At 40.8% G+C, this 23,719-nt stretch overlaps 1 protein-coding gene across 1 annotated transcript; it reads right to left on the bottom strand.

The window, feature by feature from the left end:
• Positions 1 to 8,454: 8,454 nt before the first annotated feature.
• On the bottom strand, positions 8,455 to 13,782 carry MRPL42 (mitochondrial ribosomal protein L42). Its single transcript, XM_084497480.1, has 5 exons — positions 13,545 to 13,782; positions 12,380 to 12,443; positions 11,259 to 11,343; positions 9,832 to 9,995; positions 8,455 to 8,621 (listed from the first exon to the last, which is right to left on the bottom strand). Exons 1-5 carry the CDS (start codon positions 13,621 to 13,623, stop codon positions 8,576 to 8,578), a joined length of 438 nt encoding a protein of 145 aa, XP_084353606.1. The 5' UTR covers positions 13,624 to 13,782; the 3' UTR covers positions 8,455 to 8,575.
• Positions 13,783 to 23,719: the final 9,937 nt, after the last annotated feature.

Here is a 23,719-nt window from a genome sequence, read left to right as displayed (position 1 = left end):
GACGGGATGGGATGGGATGGACGGGATGGGATGGGACAGGACAGGATGGGATGGGACAGGATGGGATGGGATGGGACACATGACCGCAGGACCCGCTGCAGGTGGGCGAGGGGACGGGTGAGGGGGACGTGCAGGATCCTCTGCCAGGCTGGCGGAAAGAGAAAGCCAGTGTGCAGCGGCGGGGCGAGCTCTCACGCTACGCTCCCTTTTCCCTCCCGCCCTCCCTTTTTAGCCACCCGGGTGTAGAATATGCTGCCTACATTGTTCAGGAGCTTTCTTTTTCTTTTTTTCTTTTTTCTTTTTCCAGAACACAATCTCAAGCTCACAGAAGTCTGCAGCAAAGTCTTGCTGTGAATGGGGTCTTTGTTCTGTGAGACTGTTTCTGAAGACTCCTGGCTCTCTGTTCGTCTTTGCATACGAGGCTGAAACACAAATTTGTCCAGATGCTTTTGTTTTCAGCACGTTCGCGTCCTCATAACTCCCCCTTTCTCACAGAAGTGCATGAAGCTCTCTGGTAGGTGTGCTGTATGTTGTCACGGTGGCTAACCTGCAAAGCTGTGCTGATTTATACCACCTGACAGCATGCTCCGTAGCGTGTATTTTTACTAAATCCATATTTTTCCAATTTCTTCATGCTCTTGCAGTGGCAGTTTTTTTCTATCCATCAGGGAGTGGGATCCTGCATCCAGAGTATGTAAATAACAGCTGTTTCCACTCAATTTGCATTTATATACTTAACACTTCAAAATAGATTATTTCTAGAAGCTTTCACAATCTGGTCACAATTCCTACTTAGTCAGAGGTACTGGGGAGATGTTAATGAATCCCCTCTGGACTAGCTGAGGGAAAAAAAAAGATACAGCAGCAACAATGAAATTCCCCGAACAGGATGGATTGGTTACGCCTCTGATGGTCATACTTCAACAAGGAAAGGAAAGATCTCTTTTCACCTCCTTGGGCACCTTCAGCATCATTTCTAAGCAGGTGACGGTGTGCCAGGTAAGGAGAGAAACTGCCATAACTGTGCTGAACTGGTGGAGCATTTCTAGTGAAATTAATTTATTGTGTGAGTGTAGCCAAAAAGAAAAAATAATGGCAAATCATTTATAGCAAAAAGTTTATTTGCCAGTGTCACAGCTATTTAAATGAATTAACCTATTACATCCTGAGAAGAAAAGCAGCTCTTTAATTTGTTTTGATATGACTACTTTCTTTTGTTGATATTTCACTAGCCCTGAAATGAAAATACAGCATTTTAATTAAAAATTATAAAATGGAGATTTAAAGAAATTAATGTCCATTTATTATTTTTGTCCAGAAAAGTTTGAAAGCCTTTCACCTCTGTATTTTTGCAAATGCCTCAACCTGAACTATTTTGTTAGATTCCTTGGATCCTCTGAATGCTGAGGATTATGGAATATTAATATTTAGTGACTTTCAGTTCATGTAATTTACTCTGATGTGGACTATTGGAAGAGAGATTTGTTCCTAAACCCAGATTTTTCATTTTAATTATTATTATTATTTGTTATAGAAAGGCACTTTTCTGTATCTGTAATTTTGTTTATCCAGAAGAAAAATACTTTTATGTTTACTGCAGTCCCAACTGGGGCATCTCTGGACTGGATCGGACGATGCTGAGGACTCAGTTGTTTGGGGAGAACAACGATTGTGTGTGTGAGTTGTTGCTTTTGCATGTCTCAACAAGCCTGTACCAGAGTCATTTAAACTAAGCAGGAAGAACAAAGACGATCTGAACTCAGGTTGTCTGTAAAAACAACATGGGTTCCAGCTACTTGGTTTCAGAGGGCATGTTTGTATTTCTAAATTTAAAAAACTTCCTGATGCCAGGAGGACTGACTTATATTCGTGATGGCTGGGGCTAGTTCCCTCTAGAGAGGGCTCCCACTTCCACACCCCTCAGCACTCCTTGGGCTCTCTGTGGTGCCCCCACAGACCCAGCATGTAATTATGATTATTATTTTTTTTTGTGTATCTTTTCAGTTCAAAGTATCTGAAATGATGTGCAACTGTCCTGCAGCCTGCTATAACAGTGCTTTCCTAGAGTGAAAGCAAAGGTACGTATTGCACATTCTGGGATGTGGTTAGGCTTGAGGGTGCACGGCCCACTTGGGTAGCTAGAAGATAGCACAGAGCGGAGTGAAACAAGCCTTGGGACTCTCTCTGTGAGGGTGTGTGGCCTTAAAGAGGACTGAAAGAGAACTGGGGAAAAAGGGAGGGTGAGCAGCGGCCCAGAGCTTGACCCGCAGCAGTAAGGACATGCTTAGAGGGGCCCAAGGTATTGGCCTGCTGCACTGTACCTGTACTCTGGTAAAGGAAAGGGAGTTTTATAACAATACAAGGTATTCTTGGAAAATGACAAGTGAATTCATGCTTAAAGTCAGGATTAAAAATTACAAAATAACCAAAATTATGAAAAGAGATGTGAACCTTTATAATACTGTATACTAGCATAAACAAATTGTAACATAATTAGATTTCAAGGAAAAAATTTCTCTGCCATTAGTTTATTTTTTAACTGAAAGCCTCGAAGTGTCTTAACTGAAGTAGGAGTTGAAGAGCACTGCTGCAGCACAGCTCTGATCCAGTACAACTCCTACAGATCCTGACCAGAAAAATGTGTGTGTTTTGAAAAGAAACAATATTCTGTGTGATTCTGTGTGTGTGATTAACTTGAACATTTGAGTAATGAGAAAGGCTAGCAGTGTTTAAGAAGCACTAGTCTTTACATGAAACTATAAAGCTCTGCTTTAGTGAGTAGGAAATATGTCTGTACAGCAGGGCTTTGCTTTAATGGTTTAGACTTTTACTTAGGCTTCTATCCTACAGGATAATGGCTTAATAAAGTAGCCTAATCTAACACAGCCGCTTTTCATTGTTCATTTAAATTTTCTGTGATACTTACATGGTTAAACTTCTATTAGTTTTGGCAGAAGAGATTACAAAAATCAGCTCGTCCAGAATTCTTTTTCTATGACATCTCATTTTGCTGGTAGAAAGATTCTTTCGTTGTGGAATTGTAAACTTTGGTAGCAGTCAAAACTGGCCTCGTTTAAAATAGTAAATTGGGTCTGATCCAAGACCGTTGTTTCATCTTGACAAGCAATAAAGCTGAGTGTAAGCACAACTATTCTCTGTATTTATTACCTATTTGATTTTCAGAAAGACTAGTTGGCAAAGTTTCTCAGTTCTGTTGGCCATTCCAACCCCCTGTACTGCTTCTAGGTGATGAAAGACTTTGTGATACATTGATTATAATCTCTCACATACATCATGGCACTAAATAAATTGGTATTCCAGGCCAGAGCTGTTGCCCCTCTAGAAGCCACAAAATGCAGTAACAAACCAATTGTGCTCTTTGTTGATGCAGCTCCCACATAGCTCCTACCACCTTTGGGTGTTGAGCAGTGGCTGAGTGGCTGTAGTTACATAAAGTGGAATTGCCATTCTTTGTAAATTGTATTTAAATTTTCAGAGAATTCTGTGCAAATTACCCAGTAAATTATCATTTGTTGTGTTCATTTTTCTGTAACTACCAAGAGGTAACAGTTGGAACCATGAGTGCATTAGAAGAGATGTTATAAAGATAAGCAACTATCTTATTTCTTCAGTGACTAAATAAAATGAAACAAAACATGCAACGGCTTAACTACCATCTCAGCGTTGGAAGGCTAGTTAGATGTAAGGTGAGAGATAATTTATTGAAATTATCAATAAAATGTGTGTGCATTACTCCACAGAGAAAACAAAAAGCAGAAAGATAAAAGAAATCTGTTGCAGTGAAGGCAAAACACATTACTTCATCTGTTCAGCAAGAGAGAAATGCTTATTCTTTAAAATATTCTGCTGACTTTGCCAACTTTGTATTGCTCTCAGACTTCCCCCCAAACAAAACAAAGCAAAACAACAAACAGTAAACATACTTTTATTTGCCATGATAGAGACATCTAAATCTTCACTAAGCTCCATCCTCCCTTCATAGAAAACAGAAAAAGCACCTCCAGGAAGCAATGTACAGCTTATTCTAGACATTCATTTCAAAATGGGATTAACTGCCTTGTTGAGGTACTGTCTTGTGTGTGTCAATTAACTATAAGGTGAGCCTGCAAAGATTAAATCAGTCTTGGATGTCTAACTGGTTGCTGTCTCAATGTTAAGAGACAGGTCCAGCTCCTATGTGTTGTAGGCACACAAATAATCTGAACTTTGTTCTAGTGAAAGAGAAAAGCCCTGAGAATGACCTGGGGTTTTTTGTTGACAAGAAGCTCAACGTGAGCCATCAATGTGCACTTGCAGCCCAGAAAGCCAGCCTGGGCTGCATCAAAAGCAGCATGGCCGGCATGTTGAGGGAGGTGACTGTCCCCTTCTGCTCTGGTCTTGTGAGACCCCACCTGCAGTGCTGTGTTCAGCTCCGGGGCCCCCAGCACAAGAAGGACATGGAGCTCTTAGAGCAAGTCCAGAGGAGGGCCACGAGGCTGATCAGAGGGCTGGAGCACCTCTCCTGGGGGGACAGGCTGAGGGAGTTGGGGTTGTTGAGAAGGCTCCAGGGAGACCTAACAGTGGCCTGCCAGTGCCTAAAGGGGGCCTACAGGAAAGCTGGGGAGGGAATCTGTGTCAGGGAGTGTAGTGGTAGAGGTAATGGCTTTAAACTGAGAGGGGAGATTAGGATTAGAAATTAGGAAGAAATTTTGTTAGGAAGAAATTCTTCCCTCAGTGGGTGGTGATGCCCTGGCACAGGCTGCTGTGCCCTGGCACAGAGAAGCTGTGGTTGCCCCATCCCTGCAGATGTTCAAGGCCAGGCTGGATGGGGCCTTGGGCAGCCTGGTCTGGTGGGAGGTGTCCCTGCCTATGGCAGGGGGTTGGAACTGGGTGGGCTTTAAGGTCCCTTCCAACCCAAACCATTCCATGAATCTGTGACTGGAACAATGGCTTATAGTCAATTTATTATACCGTAGTGTTAAAGCAAAACCTGCGCCCTCCATCATAGAAGACCGTAGCCTACATCTACTAAATGGCTTTGTTATGTAGCCTTGTGCTCTCTGGGGGAACAGAATAAGCATGTGAGAAATTAGAGCAGCTCGCATGCTAAAATTCACAAAGACTGGAATAACCAAGAAACAGCATTGACTTTAAACAGAAATTACTATTGATAATGCAGCAGATACAGCAGAAGGTAGAGATGTCAGGTGAAATTCAGGCCTACTACAACCAACCAAGATAAGAAGGGAGCTTCTCCACAGCTGTGTATGGCTGAAGTTAAGGGATGGATAACCCCTATACCTCCATTTTGGTCATGAGGAACTGAAACATAGACATGAAACTTGTCAAAGGAGCATATTTGGCAGTTGGGTCCCATTATTCCTTCACTGTTGACTCTTTTTTTTCAAAACCTCGAGATGTGTTTCTTCTTGTTGTTGATAAGTATGAAGACAGGTACATCTCCACTACACATTACAAAAGTAAAATTGGTCAAAGCAAACAGGAAAACTCCTACAAATGAACCCTTACCTTTTGAATCCAAGCACTTTCAGACCTGCCAGTAAATTCCTTATTCTTACAAATTTCATTAATTTAATTCTTATCATAGCGTTAAGTTTCACAAGATAGCTAAACTGTCTATGGTTTCAGACAAATCCAGTAGAGCTGTTGTGCAAGATTGCCTCCCGGTGGCGGTACCAAGAATCTGCAGAATGACATAATTTGCACACAGACGAGGCAAAAACCTGTTTTAAAAGAATGCTTCCTTTTTAAACTCAGGTCTAACCAGAGAAAGTGAAAGAACTTTCCTCTCAGTTGAACACCAATATAAATTTGTGTGATTTTAAATGACCTGAATCGAGGACAAAACTTTTGGTATTTGACTGAAACATTTTTCTAGTGGCATACTAACAATCAAAGTTACAGCAGAATTCTACCTGTATCCAATTGCACACTATCCACAGCAATGAGGCTAACAAAGTCTGAAACACTTAGTAACTATTCAATACAAAGCAAATGACTAAGTGCCGTAACTTGGATAAAAGTGCACCAGAGTAAATTTACCATCCTGTGAGTTCTGTGCAACTCAAGTTCTCAGTTACAAAGGTAACAAAAAATAAAAAAAATAAAAAAATAAAAAATAAAAAAGGCAACAATACCCAGAAATCCCAAACTACCTTTCAAAAGTATTTTTTAAAGACAGCTTTATATAGCTGTTTAAGACAGAAAATCAGGAGGACAGCTTGGAATTACGGTAGAAGTAGGACTTCAGTAAATTCTGCTTCAACTGTCCCAGCAGATTTAGTATAACAGAACAGGAAGATTGAATGGCAGTGAAATGCAGGGAAAGATTTAAAAATTCCCACTTAACGGATTAATGTAATAAAGTTAAATAAAGTAAAATAAATAAAATAGCAAAGAATACTTGTGGTGTGTTTTATACTTGGTTTCCTGTAACTGGTCAGAAAAGTAAGTGCTTTAAAGATAGCAGTCCAGCACAAAATGGATTTTTAGCCCTCAAAACACCTGAACAGCATCCAAAAGTGTGTAGGAAACATTCAGGAATTGAGCATTTCTACAGTGACTGGGTGTTTGATCATTAACAAGTTTGGCAGGCAGGAACAGACAAACATTGTAATAACATAACAGAAGGTTCCCATAAAAAAAAAAAAAAAAAAAAAGCCTTTATAGTATTAGGCAGGAATAAGCAAAAGTATGTGTGTGGGGAGGGAAATAAACACTTGAAAGTTAATCCAAGAAAGAATATATTTTCTTAAACTGGAATGGAGTCAAACAGTGACAAATTAGTTTTCAGCTTTCCAAAATGAAGGGCAGTTCAATTTTACACAGTGGAATGTAACAACACTAAGTATAAGATGTAAGCTTCTCACTTATGGACTAATGTCAGTACCAGGCACCATGAATTGATGTAAATACTAAAATCTGCTATATCTCTAATTACTAAATCACACCTTTAAATGTGATGTCATAGGCAGAAAAAAATATTTTTATTCAATTGAATTTGCAAAGGAAGCAGCCATCCTTTTCATAGTTATACCTTCACGATAGCATCTTTGTTATCGTGTGAGCAACACATCGTATCACATTGAGCCAAAATCATTTGGGTGATGTAGGATTAAACATGGAGTGAGATTAATTTACAAGCATAACAGAGAGAAGCAAAACTGTTTTATGCTGTGCCATGGTAAACCATTATTGGCTAAGTGGCATTAGGTTTCAAAAATTCATTTTGAAAAGTATTACCAAAATGAAGACTTAGAGTAGCTTAACATAGTTTTCCAGAAGTACTTAATGACAGCCTTTTTGCATGCATCTGACATTACTCTTACACAATTAAAGCACTCAAGGAAAATAAATAACTCCACAAAAAGTGGTTGTACTCGGTACTAACAATGACCAGAACTAGACCCTTTTATGGTACTCAGCTTCTAGCAAAACATACAGATAGCACATGCAAAATGACACCAGACTAATGCAAGAGACAGGTGCCTTTCTAGCTTATTCAAGTTGCCTTGGAAAGGAAATACAATCAAAATATGTGACACACGGGATTTTTTTTCTTGATTATTTACTAGAATGTGCAAAGATGACTTAATGTCATCACTGGGATCTCTGCAGAAGCACAATGTTCCATGCTGGCCTTTTCTCTAAGAAGGCTGGTGCCTAAAATTGTAGAGTGGAGTAAAGGATCTCCTATTTCTGAGAAAAATGGTACATCACAGAATATTTAGATAGCAGAAACATTTAAGCACTACAGAACACTGAAGGCATGGATTAGAATAAAACCATGTTTCTTCAAAGCATTTGATGCTATAAAGGGCCAGTTCTTCCGTCTTGGTAAACTGGAATGAGCTGTGTGTCTTCAGTGATTACCTGGCTAAAGCAAAGAACTCTTCCTGCCCTGAGCTACAGCCATTCAATGTATGTATGAACATTGCAATCTCACTGAACAATAGTTGGGGTGAGTTTAAAACAAAAAACAAAGAAAACGTACACAGAAACATCTCAAATCTTTGGGAATGCCAGGTGATTTAGAAGGATGAGTGATGCTGTAGAAGCTGAAGTTTAACCAAGCTGGACAGTTTCCAGTACATGGCAAGCCTTAAATTCTTTAAACGTCAGCACTCAAAGCTTATCTGCATTTCAGGTACTTGATTTCCAAAAACACCAAATCCCAGCACGTCCAGTTCTAGAACTCCCATTCTGAAATATTGCTTCTATGTATTCCCTTTACTAATGTTAAGCCTCTGGCCTGCTTTAATCAGATCTCCCAGTCACGTTACACCCAGTTCTAAGACTGGCACATTTACTGACCCTGCACATACCATATTCTTCTGAGTCCTCACTTCATTACTGCAGTTTTGCTGTTTTTCTACTTAACTAATTGAAATAGCAAAAAAAAAAAAAAAACAACCAAAAAAAAAAAACCACAAATTCAGTTAAACATGGTTTATTTAAAACATTCACGTAGAAATGACAAACACCTCACGTTCTGCAATTTTTATTTTCAATAAGGATTAATAGCAAATTGCTGCTGAACAATAAGTTATCTTAATTATCTGTCTTTAGGAGGATTAGGATTCTTCCGTCTTCTATGATACCTAGAAGAAAGAGAGGCTGCAGTGAATGCAAGCTTTGGGAAGTCTTTGATTTTCCTGACAGTATTCTGCCCAGCAAGTAGTCTGGAGGTTACACAAGTAAGCAAAACACAAGATACACAAGCACAATCCACAACAATTCATTAGATGTCATCTCTGTTGTTCATGAAGTTACATAACACTACTCATTTCTATTGCTACATCTGCTACAAGCACACAATAATCCAATCAGTTCTACAGCTGAATAGGTACTAAGGCTGCTGTTTATTCTTAATCCTTTATGCAAAGTTAATTTTATTATATAGTCAGATTTTCCTCTGGCTAAAATGATTGCTACAGAATAATCAGGGGTACAGGAGTTATAGCAGACTGTACTTGAAATAGTGTAATATTCTGCAAACTAAAATATATATATATATATATATATATTTGCAACAAAAATAATTAGATTCCTACATTCTTAATTACCCACCCTAAAACAAGGAAGATACAGTTTGATGCTCATTAAGTGACAGCTACCCTTTAGCCATAGAAGTTCTACCATTTCATCTCTTTCACCTGTTCCCAAAACACAGTAATTTAAAAAGTGTGCTGGGGACCAGAAAAAAAAAAAATAAAAAAAATCTCCCATTCTCTCTGTATCAGGTCTTCAAGACTATAAAATTAGCAGTTATGATTAAGTGTAGTAACACAGACTGGAAAGGAGTTACACAAACTAAAATGCTGTTTGTTTCTAGTGGGGTGTCTGAGTGTACATAGTCTCTCTAAGCTCAGTTGGGAATGCTTGTACCTCTCCTAGTAGCTTTCTGAATGCAGGGTACACCAAGGCACACCTTTCCTCATTTCAAATGAAAAATCACTGTTCTCAAGTCTGAGGATCACATTTTCAAGCTGTATTGGGTGTAACTTCACTTATGCAACTTTAACAAATAATGTGGACCAGTAGCTGAATAGGTAGTATGAAAATTTTCTACTCCATGATATTTTTCCAAAATCACAAAGGGTATCAAAGGGGCAGAGTTAAAAAATAAATAAAAAAAATACAGGCTTCAATTTACACAACATTGCATTTCAAGTGGTATGCAGTAGCCCATGTGCTAACAGTATCTCATCTCACAAGACATATCCTAGGTTGAATTTGGTCATAAATTATTCCTGTATTTCCCTTTACCTCCAAAAAGAAAAAATGCTGAAAAGAAAAAAAATTACTTACTGTCCTACAGGATACCACCGATGTTTTGTTGTGTAAAACATTTTGCTGAGCTCTTCAATTGTAGGACCTCTATCATCCTTTAGCTCATTTTCATTCAATCTGGATTTCAAAACTTGATCAAGGGTTTCTTCTTTATGGTTCACTGGATCTGGCCGTGGTATGGGCTATAAAAACAGTAGTGCATATATTTCCTTTTTCTCCTCTTTGATGAAAAACAAGAAGTCAAGCTACATTAGTAACATTACCATTTACTAGCTGAAACCAAGGAATAAATAAGAATTCTGATGAAAGTAAAGGCTATTTACAACACCAGTACCATCCCCCAGTGAAAACCACATCACCATGGGGCAGATCTCTGGAAACATTACCCCAGGTGCTGGAGCTGATTACTGTGCCCCTAAAATCAGCGCTGCTGTCATCACTATGGCTGATCTTTACAATTCACTGGCTGAATCATAACCATCAATTTACTGACACAGAAATACTCATATTATTCCTATTTATAAGTTTATTCATACTGATCATCAGCATTTAGTCACACTGCTAAAAAAAAATAATCTTTAAATGGGTTGTACTTTGGAGAAGAATGTCACTTCCTAATCGTGCATCATCTAACACCAAGATATTTGTTCCCATCCTAAAACTTACCTACTACGACAGCTACTAGTATTTTTCCCTGGTTTATAACCTTTTGCTCCTTAGAGACATGTAAACGATAAATTTTGAAATACCAATATCTAACTTACAGGCAATAAGTGCTAAACTAAGTTTTCAGTGGAAAAAAATTCACATTGAGTTATTTCAGCAACGCAGCTACCATTTGCAATATTTTACTAGCACATGAGAATTGGAAATTGACACAAGAAGCATTCACTTTCTGCAGTGTAAAGAACACACCAACAGTACTACTGATGGATTAAAAAAAAAACAAACAGTAGTTAGATTTTTCTGTGCAGTTTATGAACCCACAGTGCTGAATGGAATTTAAAGCTTGAGTAGAAAATAGCAGCAGCAGAGGCACTTCTTCATATCCTCTTGCCCAGACTGCTGCATCTGTGCATAGCAGGATGTGTGAACTGTTGTCTGAATTTCAAACATCCTCTTTGTGGAGCATGCTCTTAGAAGCTCGCTTTTTCTGTAGCACTCAACTGTAAGTATCTCATTTAATTCTTTGTTAGTTACTGTATGCTGTAATACCTGAGCATTTCTTACTCTGTAACTTTCCCTCAATTTAATTAAAAATAAATGCCGTCCTCATAGCAGCAGCTACATTCACCATTCACTTGCTGCACAGATACGCTGATCACATAAGAACTACCTCAGTCTTTCAAATTTAAAAAAAAAAAAAAAAAAAAAGATGCCCTAAAACTCAGAACTGCCATGCTTTTACACGACTAAGAAATATAAGTGTGTATGCTTGGACATACCTTTGTATACTCATATGGAATCTCAATCGAAGGGTGGTAGCAGACAATTGTCTTCGAATCTGATGTCAAGGCAAGTTCCACTTTGCTGTAAAAATAAAAAGTTACCTTCTTAAAAATATCCAAGTTTCAGAAATGCTAGGCAACTGAGCACTCAATTCCCAAAGAAAACTGTATTTCATCCTGAATTTATGAATTATTTAGCAATCTTCTGTAAAATAATACCTAAAAAAGGGTCACAAATATTTTATCTGAACTTCCCATCTGTTTTTCTTTCAGCTACCTTGGTGGTATTTTTTTTTCTTTCGGATAGAAAAGAAGAAAGGGCTAAAATGAAGGACTTCAAATAGCTAGAAACATGGTTTGTAAAAAAGTCTTTAAGATGTTGAATGATTACATATAAAACTAACAACAGATGGGGATAACAAACGTCTGTAATATCTAGGACAACACACCTTCATAAAAAGTGTGGCACCAGTAAGAAGGAATACAAAATAAGGTTCTTGGGTTTCAACCTTTATATTTGGTAACAGAGGGTGGTCAGCACAATAAACAAAGAGTTCTGCTGAGAACTTCCTTGAGGGAGTATGACTTTTCTCACCTTCCTTCCCTACTTACTTCTATGACGTAGTAGCTTCCTAAGAACTTCCTAAGAAATGCACGTGTTGCGCTTCTCACCGTTTGCATCACTTTTTCCAGTTTCTACTCTACTCATACCACCTTTTCCGGTTTCCAATGCAGTAGCCCAGCAGTTTCTGGAGTTTGTCTTAACAATAAGCATTGGTGAAAATCACTGCTGTCAGTGCTCTTCCACAAACAATACTGTAGCGGTACTGGGGTCATCAACACATTTTGAATTTAAAGTGAGTCCTGCATGATTTTTCATTATGCTTATTTTTGAAATATTATCTTTAAATTAAAACTTTAATTTTTAATAATATAATTTTTTAAATTAAAACTTTATATATAAACTTTACAATCATTAAGATCAGAAATAGAATTTTAGTTTAAATTATAATATATGTGTCTCCAAAACCAGCATCGTATGACAACGTCATGACAGAGTAAGTAGCCTGGAATAAGCATCAAATGTAAAGGTCACACATCAAAGCATGTTAAGGTACCAGTTGTAGTCTTCAGGGAGAATCGAGTACGTGGATTTACGACAAGCATGATATACAGCTCCATCTGCAAAAAAATAAAAGTCACAAACACTGATGTAAAAAAAGCAGAGCTATGCCAAACGTAAGAATATTTACATTTTCATTCCAATCTAAGTCAGTTGGGGATTATAATCATATTCACTTTTAGATTAATATAACCCAAATACGGTCTGAATAGAAGCTCATTTTACTATGATTTCTAGTACTATCATAGACATTGTATGTAGGTAGCCATGTCCTACTTTTACTTTTCCATTGTACTGTTTTCCTGAGAAACATCACAGTATTTAGAAAATACTGACAGATTTCACTGTTAGCGTATATTCTTTATATACCCTGACTCTCTATATATTTAAAGGGTGAAAAACATTACCATATGGCTTACAAGTCAGATCATCTGATCTGATTTTTTGTTTTAATTCATAGCAGCATTCATTGGAAAAACAAATTTGTACTGTGCTAGAAACTGGTATGCAAGCTACACAGAACTACAATGTCTTGGCTGCTGTAACATTAGAGAACTTTATCCCTTCCCTAGACTCCTGTTACTCCAAGGAAAGCAATCACAAGAATTACAAGTAGTAAAGTAGCATGCTGGACTCTACTAGCAAACAGACTGAGGGAAGTGATTATCTCCCTGTACCCAGCACTTGTCAGACCACATCTTGACACCATGGCCACATTTGGGCCCTCTGGTAAAGATCAAATGCAATAAATTCTGCAAAGGCCCACCAAAATAGTAAGGGGCTGCAACACCTGCCCTGTGCGGAGATGCTGCGGGACCAAGGCTGTTTCAGCCTACAGTTATGATTTAGTGTAGACTTTTCTCAGCATCGTTTGTAAGTCTGAAAAATTAAGTTTAAATCTTCAAGCATAATTTAATTAAAGGTTGCAGCAGTGTTATTTACACGCCAATTAATAAGTTAGATGAGCGTCATATGTGGGCACTGGAAAAAAGCAAACCAAGACATCCTTTAATAACTAAAGGGAGAAAACAGAGTATCGGACTTGATTCAATAATTCACTTCCAGGTTCCTATTGCCGCAAGCAGCGCAGGGCAGGGGCTCTGGGGCTCCCCCAGAACAACCCCCACGGCAGCGCCAGCCCCAGCCCCAGCCCCACTCACCCTGCGGCTGGGCCTGCGGGCAGGGCGCTCCCCAGCGCCTCAGGAGGACGCGGGACCAGGCTCTGAGCGGCGCTGCCATGCTGGCTGCAGCCAGGAAAACGGTGCTGGGCGAGAGGGGCCTGAGCGAGGTTGTTTATCGATTATTTATTAATTTACGGGCAAGGATCGCCGAAGGGCACGCACCGACCCACCGCCTCCTCCACCCGCCCGCCCGCCCGCCGCACTGGAAGGGGGCCTCGCCCCCGCGCCGCTCCGCTTCCGGCGCCCGGCCCGCAGCCTGCTGGGAAATGTAGTACGCGGGGGGGGGGGGGGGGAATTGCATCTTCTGTGGTCTGTGGCGTTGGAATTTCCCGCACTCATCAGTGGAAACCTCACGGGTTCGGCAACATCTGGCTTTGTTCTGCAGCTGCAGAGCAGTCAGCCATGCTGATGCTTCCAGGAGCCTAGCAGACTCGCAGCCAGAAATCTCTGGTCAAGAGCTGCTCGTTGCCACAGATCGTTCCCACGAGCAGCAGCCAATGTCTCTTTTTGGAGATTTTTCCTGGCAGTGGGAGGTGGAAGGCTTGGAGTGCTGGAGTCAGTAAGCCATAGAGAGAGGGGCAGAGAGGTGCCACAATGCTTTACAATGCATCTTGGAAAGATGCAACCAGGATCAGACACTGCATCTCCACTGCAAGACTCCTCCGCGCTTTCTCCATCGCTCCCATCAAGTTTCTGTGTACAGCCGCAGTGATCTGAGCTGCGCTTGGGCACCAAACAGAAGCCACACAGTTCTGTGTATCTTCTGCCACGTACCAGCTCGTTATTCCCACAAGGAAATTGTTGTGCTAGGATGAGGTCAGCTCTTGGATGAAGAACAGCCTTTTGAAGCTGAATGCAAGCAAGAGAACGGTTCTGCTGATGAACAAAGAGAACATGTTGACGATTTTAAGCTCAAGGACAGTGTTGACAAAAATAAATGATTATAAAGTGTCTGAAAGAAATGCGGTCTGGAAATTACTATAAGGAAGTGAAGTCGTGTTTAAGGAGTGGAATTCTGGAATACCTTGTCCATAGGTGTGGTGGAGATAAAATGATTTACTTCTAACTGCATCTTGCTGAGTTTATGAGCACATAAACTTCGCTGTTGTCACAACGTGGGTACTGCTTGTCAGATTTCTTACCAGGATCTTGCACGTGGTACAAACTGGTCAATGTGACCAACAAGTTTCCTAACCTGGGAAATTTTGTAGGCCAACTGTATTCAGCTATTAACCGCCAAGGAGCTAATTCTTCAACAGGATTATAAAGAACAGCGAAAGATCTTGATCTTGTAGTTCCTTATATACGTACATATATCTAAGTTTTTAGTTATTTTATTTTTTTTTCCACACAGCCAATGCTATGTGGCTCTTAGGAGGGAATGTCTGGCTCCACACAGGAGGGAAGCCACCAGGAGGGTTACTGGTATCTGTTACTGGCACTATCACATCCTTAGTCTTGTCTTTCATGTTGTGACAATGGCATATCACTTACAGGGCGTTTTAGAAATCCATAGTAATGTTCTGTGTCTTGTATAAACTTATTGGGAATACTTGACAGCCCTCTCAAATTTTGATTCACAAAACAGCCTCCACTAGGCTTTCAGATTCCCTGATTTCATACCCTCGTTAGTTTTAAATTAGAGGTAACCTGTGGGTATTTCTTATTCTGGAAATGCATTCTTTTCGAAGATTACTGTAGCGGCAAACCTTGTAACCTAAATCCCAGTTCTAGAAGGTTGCAATGGAAGACACCGAAGAACTTTATTTTTAAAAACTATACCACATTCCCTGTTAGGTTTCCAGACTATTTTTAGATGGTTTCTAAAAAAGGTTTTGGGAGACAGTATACGAGGTCTACCCCCTCCCTGACACATAATGTTCTGAGAGTCTATTCTTAGAAGCATGTTCTGACAGATTACAACTTTCTGGTAGCAAGACAGGAATTGCTTAAGGACACTCAGAAGCGTGACTACACACTTCTCAAGTATGTCTGGAGATGGGGTTATTAATAACTGCCAACTGCATTGCTTGCCTCAGCATATTGTGGGCAGCAAAGAGGAAAGTTGCTCGGTCTGTATTGGCTGAGCAGAAAGGAGATTTCTCTGCCCGTTAACTGCGAGGATACTGTGAAGGCACCAATGGTAATTCCATGAGTTGCTGACCTCTTCCTGGGACTTCACGTCTCTGAAAACCTAGAAAGCATAGTTTCTAGATTGCTCTCTTCCTGAAGAAAAAGTGTTACCTTTTTTTTTTTTTTTGATCTTACTGGAGCTGTCAGTCATAAATTTCTCCAGGAAATAGTTTAACTGACTGAACACTTGATTCACAGTTAGGCAACAAACTATGTAGTAATGAAGGCAGGGCTGTGTTGGTTGGCTCTGCTTTAGAGGAACAAATACATAAATCAGAGCTGGTATCTAGATTGATGTGGTCATTTTTTTTTTTTTTAATTATTTTATTTATTTATTTATTTATTTTTGTGTTGTTCCCTCCCTCTCCACCTTGCCTTGTGGGAAATAGAAAATTCCGACTTGGTGGTTCTAGCTCTCTTGCTGCAGTGGTATATTTAGGAAATTGTTTCTTAGTACATTTGTTTGGGCTGCTCATTGGCAAAATGAACACAGAAAGTATTTCTTTTTGCATAGAAACCAATGTTTCAAAATCCTAAAGGAGTAAGCAATTGGTTTCTTTTGTTTCCATTCAATCTGGAGTAGAAAGGTACTATATAATCATACCTAGAAGTGAAACTGAACTTGTGAATGCATGGGCTTGTTTTATTGCAAGGACGGTTTCCTAAAAATGGAGATGGACAAGCCTTTACTCCTGAAATAATCTGTCTTAATCTTTGTGTAGTTATTTTACAAATTTAGGGCACAAATCTCTAATAATGCACTGCAGGAAATAATTAGGGTGTTAATGATTAAATCTTCTCATGTTACACTGTTGTCAGAGAGGTGTATATATTTTAAGTCAATCTGTAAACACCCAGAAACAACTCCAATGCTTATGTCAATAGGCTATCTTCATTCTTTCGTAAATCTCATCTCATCCTGTCACCTGTCCATCTGGGTACCGTTAAGGAGTCAAGCTGCAACTAACGTGCTTGTAGTGTATAAGTAATTTGTGCTTATGTTGATTACTGTAGTTCAAGTAAGCAATATTATGCTTGTATTCTAGCAGCCTCTTTACAAAAATAAAATAAAATAAAATAAAATAAAATAAAATAAAATAAAATAAAATAAAATAGGTGTTTCCTACAGTTTAGGCTTAGACTCTCAGCATCCCGTTGTGATGTCCTGTGTAGGTAAAACATACAACTGATTTCTTCTCCCAGGACAGCTTCAGCTGCCAGTTAAGATCATTCTGAAGTTGTTCAGTGACTACTGTGATTTTTGCCATGTGCAAAACTGCACTTCCGTGCATCAGTTTCCCCATTTATGTGTAAGGATAACAACAGTTCTTTTAAAACACTGACATTTACTAAGGAATATTTTTTAATGTAAACTCTAGATATTACTTTGAGGATTCATTCAATATGTGTACATATATACTTTTTTTTTTTTTTTTTTTTTTGTTAATCATCCTGATGAACATCCTGTTGAACAATGTTGATCCTTTCTACAATATTTAACAAAAAATGTCAAAACGGCTTTATGTAAAACAAAGACTCAAGGTTTTTTAAGATTTGTAATTGCAGTAGGACTTCTGTGAGATTGCAAAGGGGGTAGGAGGAGGAGTAAGATTAGTCATCCACAGGCTCAGCTGGTATGGATGCACCCACTCAATGAGTAACTAGAAGACAGGAAAAGCTGTCACAGGAAGACGGTCAGCAGCTGTGTTGAATCGTCCTGGGAGTATTAATTGTATAATTGCAATCATTTGTTTACATTTTCTGTCTACAGTGACATTATAGAGCATGTCATTGGTAAATAAGGTGGTTGCTTAAGTTTGTTCTCAGAACTGCCATAATCCTGGGGATGGTGTGACGTGACTGTCACGGATTTGTGCAAGGAGGAGCACGCTCCTTGTCCTGGCTCCCACATAGGTGCAGCGGGACAAGACGGGCTGAGTCACCAGGACACATTGCTGCTGCTGGAAGGGCTGATCCTATTCCTGCTGCATCTTACTGTGGGTCCTACTGTTCCTCTTGTGCCAGCTTTAATGCCTCAGTGAGCTAGTCAGAAAGGTAAATGGGTCAAAAATACATAATTAAATAAATAAATAATCCCTCACTCCTCCCATTCTCTTAGCAGATAAGCACCTATGGAAGGAGGGGGGTCAGGAACACAGGGCAGAGTGACCTTGTCAAAATGGTAAGAGACATCAGAATTGATTGATTTAATAACTCATGGATACTAAAAGGGGAAACTTCACTCCCATTCCTAGAATTTACCTTTTGGTATCTCTGGTACTTGCTAGGCCACAACATAAGGCAAATCAATTCACCCTTCCAGCAGAAGACTGGACTAAATGGCCGTGTTTCTGCCAGGTTAGTGAGGTGAGTCAGGTCAGTAGAATCTGACAAGATCCAGGAGTGAACCGTGGGGAAACACATTGGATGAGGAAGGAGCGTAGGAGTGGGATGGGAAGAGGAAATAAGGTCTCCTCCTTTTGACAGGTTGACTCAGCTGCCTGATGTAACGTGACCCCAAATACACAGTTTCACCTAATCCAGTGAGATACAGTTTGTTCCCTTCTCATACCCCCAGGTGTTCCTGTCCCCTTTCTTGTGCCAGAACTACACAGCTGTATGGCTGCAAGCAGTTCAGCTCAGTCCACAGATCCCGCAGGAACTATTTGGTCTTCTTTGAGACCAATGAGCTAAGGGAGCAGCAGTGTGTGGCAGAGGATGAGGGCAGGATCTCTCTTCAGTAGGGGTGCAAGTACAAGGTGGTGTAACCCTGATGTTAAACTACACCCTAAATAACCACTGCTGAGGGAGGCCTTGTCGGAGCTGTGCTGTAGGAATGAACTCTGGTCTGAATTGGGACTACAGGTGACAATAAATTTAACAAGCACTCTACCTGAATTTGCTTTGCAATGTCTGTGCTTGTAACCCCTTATAAAAGGCAACCAACAGCAGCAGTAGCTAGGCAAGATTGCTTTTCTGCATTGAACCTGCATTTTCAGGCAACCTGCATTCAGAAGCAAGGCATCAAGCAGGGAGCAGCACTGCTCCCTCCAGGGAGCTGAGAGCACCCTGCTGGGAGCTGAGCGGTGACCCCACCTGTGGCACCAGAGGCAGGAGAGCACAGCAGGGTGGTCACCACAACTTGTCCTGTCATTCATCCAGGGACCAACAGGCCTGCTAGGGTGACAGGCCAGGTCCAAGGTGGGTCCAGGAAACCCAGGAAGAGGGCCAGGGTAGGCACCCTGAGGTGTAACTCAGGAAGGGACTGAACACCCTGATCCTTCAGATGGTGAGGGTGGAGGCCCCACTTGAGGCCAATCACAGCAATTAAGGTCCGTTTGTGCACTCAGGGCCCTGACACACAGCTGTGGAGTCAAAATACCACGTAACAAGGTCTTTACTCATCTGAGGGCAGTACAGCTACCACGTTCCTTGAGTTGGACTCAGTGATCCTTGTGGGATCCTTCCAGCTCAGGATATTCTGTGATTCTACCATTCTGCCTGAGCTGTGGGGTTTGTTTCAAGGATACTGGGGAAGCAAACAGCAACTGACAGCTCTACAAGACAATCAGACAGAACTCCAGGCAATAGTCTAATGAAAAATCTCAATTTAATTTAAACAAAAGTATCAATCTCAATGACTGTCAAACACATAGCATCTTTATCTTTCAACCCACAAGAAGAAAAATACCAGGTTGAGTCAGGGAAGGCGGCTGTCTGAATGAAGATGTGTGACTTCATTAATTACAACATTCAGGATGAAAGTAAAGCTTTATCTTTCCCCCAATAAACTTTTATTTTACTGAAAAAAAAAAAATGAAAAAAAAAAGAAAAATAAAAAAAGGATTGCTGAAACACTTTACAAATTTCGACAAATTACCTGGGTAGTGTTGTGAAAATCTAGTTTTTCAGATCTACTTTCTCTTCTCTTCTTTTCTTCTGTCTGCTCCCCCTCCCATGCCATTCAAGAAGCTTGTACATTTATTTAGGTGGTTTTAATGGTATTGCTATATGTGACTGAAAAATTGTGTGGATGAGGAACTCCTGTGCCATACCGCTCAAAATATATAATCTAGAAGGGACGAATAAAAGCATTTTAGGGTCAACCTTGAATTCTGGAGTAGGAGTGTTGGAGAACTATTCCACCAGCGGAAGCAGAAAGCAGAGCCATGCTGGGCTGGATCACCAGTGGCTCTTCTCCAAGGAAGCCTTCCAAGAGACATGCCAAATGGAGGGGGAGCACACGGTGCTATGTGGGCTGCAGTCCAGAGCCCAGTTACAGTGGCAACAATGGCTGAGTGGGAAAAGTATTTTCCTTCTGGGGTGGACACTGGAAGATTATTGGGGTGGAAAAGCACCAAGAAGGTACAAGAACCTCCCCACAGGCTGCGACTAGCTGAGGAGACATACTTACATGTCTTGTTCCAGCTCTGATTCAGAGGATTAAGTTGCATTCTTTGTAATTTTAGAATGCAATAAAAGGACAGTTTTAACTATAGCCTCTTCTGGAAGATATCCCTTGTTCAGAGCGAGTGCAAAGAAGCAAAATCTAAAGCCAGGATTCTGGAGTAGCCAGTTTTGATGGCTTTTCCTGCGCCCATATGGATGCTCAGGGACCTCCGTAGCAGTCTTTTTAGGAGCGGAATAACTTAGGGGTATGACCTAAATCTTTGTCAATATGACAATAAAGAAATAATGTTTTTGTTCCCTGTTACTTCTGGAGCAAGCGGACTACAAAAACATCTTCCTAAAAGCCAGAAAGAGAGGCATCATGAAAACTGCAGCTTCCCCAGGATGTGGCAGGCCACTTGCTGAGCAATGAAAACTATTCAAACGTAATAGCTTGCCAGACCAACTTGCTGCAGCCACAGGCTCAAGTGAGATTCCTGGTCTGCAACACTTGTAAGAGAACACCACATACAACATTCATCAGCATTTAAGTCAACTGTGCTCTACTCTTGCTGCATCTAGCAGGCATGGGGCAAGGTTTACAGAGCAGAAGTCCCAGCACTTTCAAGGAGCTGTGTGGCTTTTTACTTACACTGATCCTAAAAGCACCTTTTGGCCTGTGTTTTTCTGCCATTTATGCCAGTCCTTTCACGATCAGTATTGCAGGAGAAGGCTAGAAGGTGGAAGAGGGGTGGGGGTTGATAAAGAGAGAGGACAGAAACAAGGAAAAATGTGTAATTCTGCAAGCAGTGTAGAAAGAGAAATCAGTTCTAATTACTTCAAAGTTATTTCCCACTGAAGGTTCTTTGACATGTAATAAGCACTGGAGTCACTGAGTGGTTCTCCCACTGGGACTACCAAAAGCATTTCTATCTTTTGCCCTCCCATTTTTGAAAAATTCACAGGGAATTGCTGCCTTTAATTTCTCCAGCTATATCCTGATATCTGTTTGATGCTGACAAGTGCATACTTGGGTTTCTGGGTTACTGGCATAGGAAAGAAGGGTGAAATGGGACCATTTGGTCCCTTAGCTGTCCGCTGTATTATGTGAAATTTACAGAAGATGGAGAGAACAATTTTTAAAATAACCTAAACGTATGCATTCCTTCTGTATATGTCAGCATACCTGCTAATTCAAAATGAAGACTCCTCGTTATTACTGGGTGTCATAGCAACATGATTACAAATATGTGCAGTTATTCATGAAGCTGCAAGATTATATGAATGTTAATGTCCTCTTTTAAATAACCTTCTGTCCTCAGTTTTCTCTCCTGACTCCCTAAGCAAAGTTTGCTGTAATCCCTTTCCTCAAAAGCAATTAGATTCTCTAAGCCATTCTCATACTGCTCAGTGGTAAGCAGTTATTTATACAGATCAGCACTACATTGTGGTCATCACTAGATTGTGTTAAGTCATTTGCACCAATGCCACTGCTTTCCCAAGGGGCAGATGTTTTGAGAAGACATTACTGCGTTTATAGCTTTTATAATTTACTGCTAAATAATCCTTCATTTGTGAAGATATGAGTTCTACAGGTGGCTCTTAAATGTAGCCTCAAAATTCTTCAAAATAAACAATGTTTGCTCAAGAGCTATTATTGTACCACATAGGATCTAAACCATCCACGTGAGCCCAGGTCTGAGGTTTACTTCTGCCCATGCAAAGAACATCTCGAATACAGTATTTTTTGTTTAGGGGTAGGAAGCTGTGCTACAGTCATTTGCAAGGGACTCCACATCTCTGTGTGAAAAAAATCAGCCAACTAGTAAATCACCAAGACTGCTGCCACCAGAATCAAACATGAAAGCACTGTGCATCCTCAGAAGGAGAGCCCTAACAGCCTAGGTTATAATAATTTGCTGTTAGGCACCAGATATGCTATAGATACTGTAATATATGAAGCAAGGAAAAAAAAAAAGGTAAACATCCAACTGAAGAAACATATCTTAGAAAGGCTTTTTTTTTTTTTTTTTTTTTTTTTTTTTTTTTTTTTTTTGGGTAGAGATCACCATTTCACCTTTTTTAGATGAGATGGCAAGTCGTACGAAGTCACTGAGTATACAGAAGTACACACTCAGTCTAGTTAAGTAGTAGCAACAAGCTGTAGTAAAGTAAAAAGGAAAATCCACAATTAAAGGTAGGTATAACTAGCAAGACCGGCCTTTGCTGAAGGACCACATCTAAACACAGCCATTTCACAAGCTCAGTAATGAATGCAAATGAACTCACCCTTCTCCACTGCAGGATGAGGGTGTGTTATTGATGAGTCCTTTAAGCTCCAATTCTGCAAATGTGCTTCCATGCACTTTTCTTGCTGTATGTCACGTTATTGTTGATTTTATTGACTTCATAGAAAGTTATATCCATTAATTTAGGAGAGCAACAAAGTGTTTAAAGGGACAAAGATGTACATGAGAGTGCACAGTAATTACGTTTTTTTTTTTTTTTTTTTTTTCTGGTCATGAATTAATTCATGAATTTATTGGAATTACTGCTCTATTCAACAGATAAGGAGATCAAATAGCGTAGAACAACAATGTAGTTGTTAGTTACCTTCTGTAGCGTGAAGGATAAAGAAGGAAAACTAGGTATGTCTTGGGGAAGTATTGTGGGGAGGGTGAAGTTTTCAGCTTAGAGGAGACTGAGGCGAGGCCTCATGGCGGCCTGCAGGAGGGGAGCGGAGGGGCAGGTGCTGAGCTCTGCTCTCTGGGGACAGTGACAGGACCCGAGGGAACAGCATGGAGCTGGGACAGGGGAGGGTCAGGCTGGGGGTTAGGGCAAGGTTCTGCACCCAGAGGGTGGTTGGGCACTGGGACAGGCTTCTCAGGGCAGTGGTCATGGCATTGAGCCTGCATTTGGAGAAGCGTTTGGACAATGCTCTCAGACGTGATTGATTTTGGGGTTGATCTGTGGGGAGCCAGGATGCTCCTTGTGGGGCCTTCCCACTCAGGATGTTCTGTAATTAAGGAGGGGGACACACCGTATCTGACGTGTTATTGCAGCCACACAATATGTGTTGATATAAATGCTTAAATTTTAGGACATAGACCACATTTGTAGTATCTGTGATAGGAGTGTGTCAGCAGTTATGCAGTCCGGATTTGCCAGTGTCCGAGACCTTTCCTTTCCACCACGGCGTGGGTCACCCACGATCCCTGTTTATGACCCGGGAGACAGCACTTGACAGGGAGCCGTGCGCGCAGCATCCTGTTCCCGGCCGTGCTGCTCGCTAACCTCTGGCGGTGCCTTCCCCTCTTGGTGCTTTCATGTCCCACCCGTGCAGCAGCGATAGCGCCGGGTGTCGCTGCTGGCGCTACTGCAGCTGTGGGGCTGGGCGGGACAGGGCGCTGGGGAGGTGATGGTGCTTGTGTGAGTGACCTGTCGAGAAGGATGGAAATTCACTTAGAGCGGCTTTGGTAACACACGGGTATTATGTTTGGAGGTGCTTCTGTGACACTCCAGATGCCGAAATAGGGCCAACAACAGGACCAACAGGAGCGAGGACGCCCCCGCCCTGTGGGCGCGGGGCGCGGCCCCCGCGGCCGGCCGGGGCCTACATTGCCCGGCGTGCC

Source organism: Aythya ferina, assembly GCF_964211825.1.
Source record: "Aythya ferina genome assembly, chromosome: 1".
NCBI lineage: Eukaryota > Metazoa > Chordata > Aves > Anseriformes > Anatidae > Aythya > Aythya ferina.
This window is presented reverse-complemented; position numbering and strand designations above follow the sequence as displayed.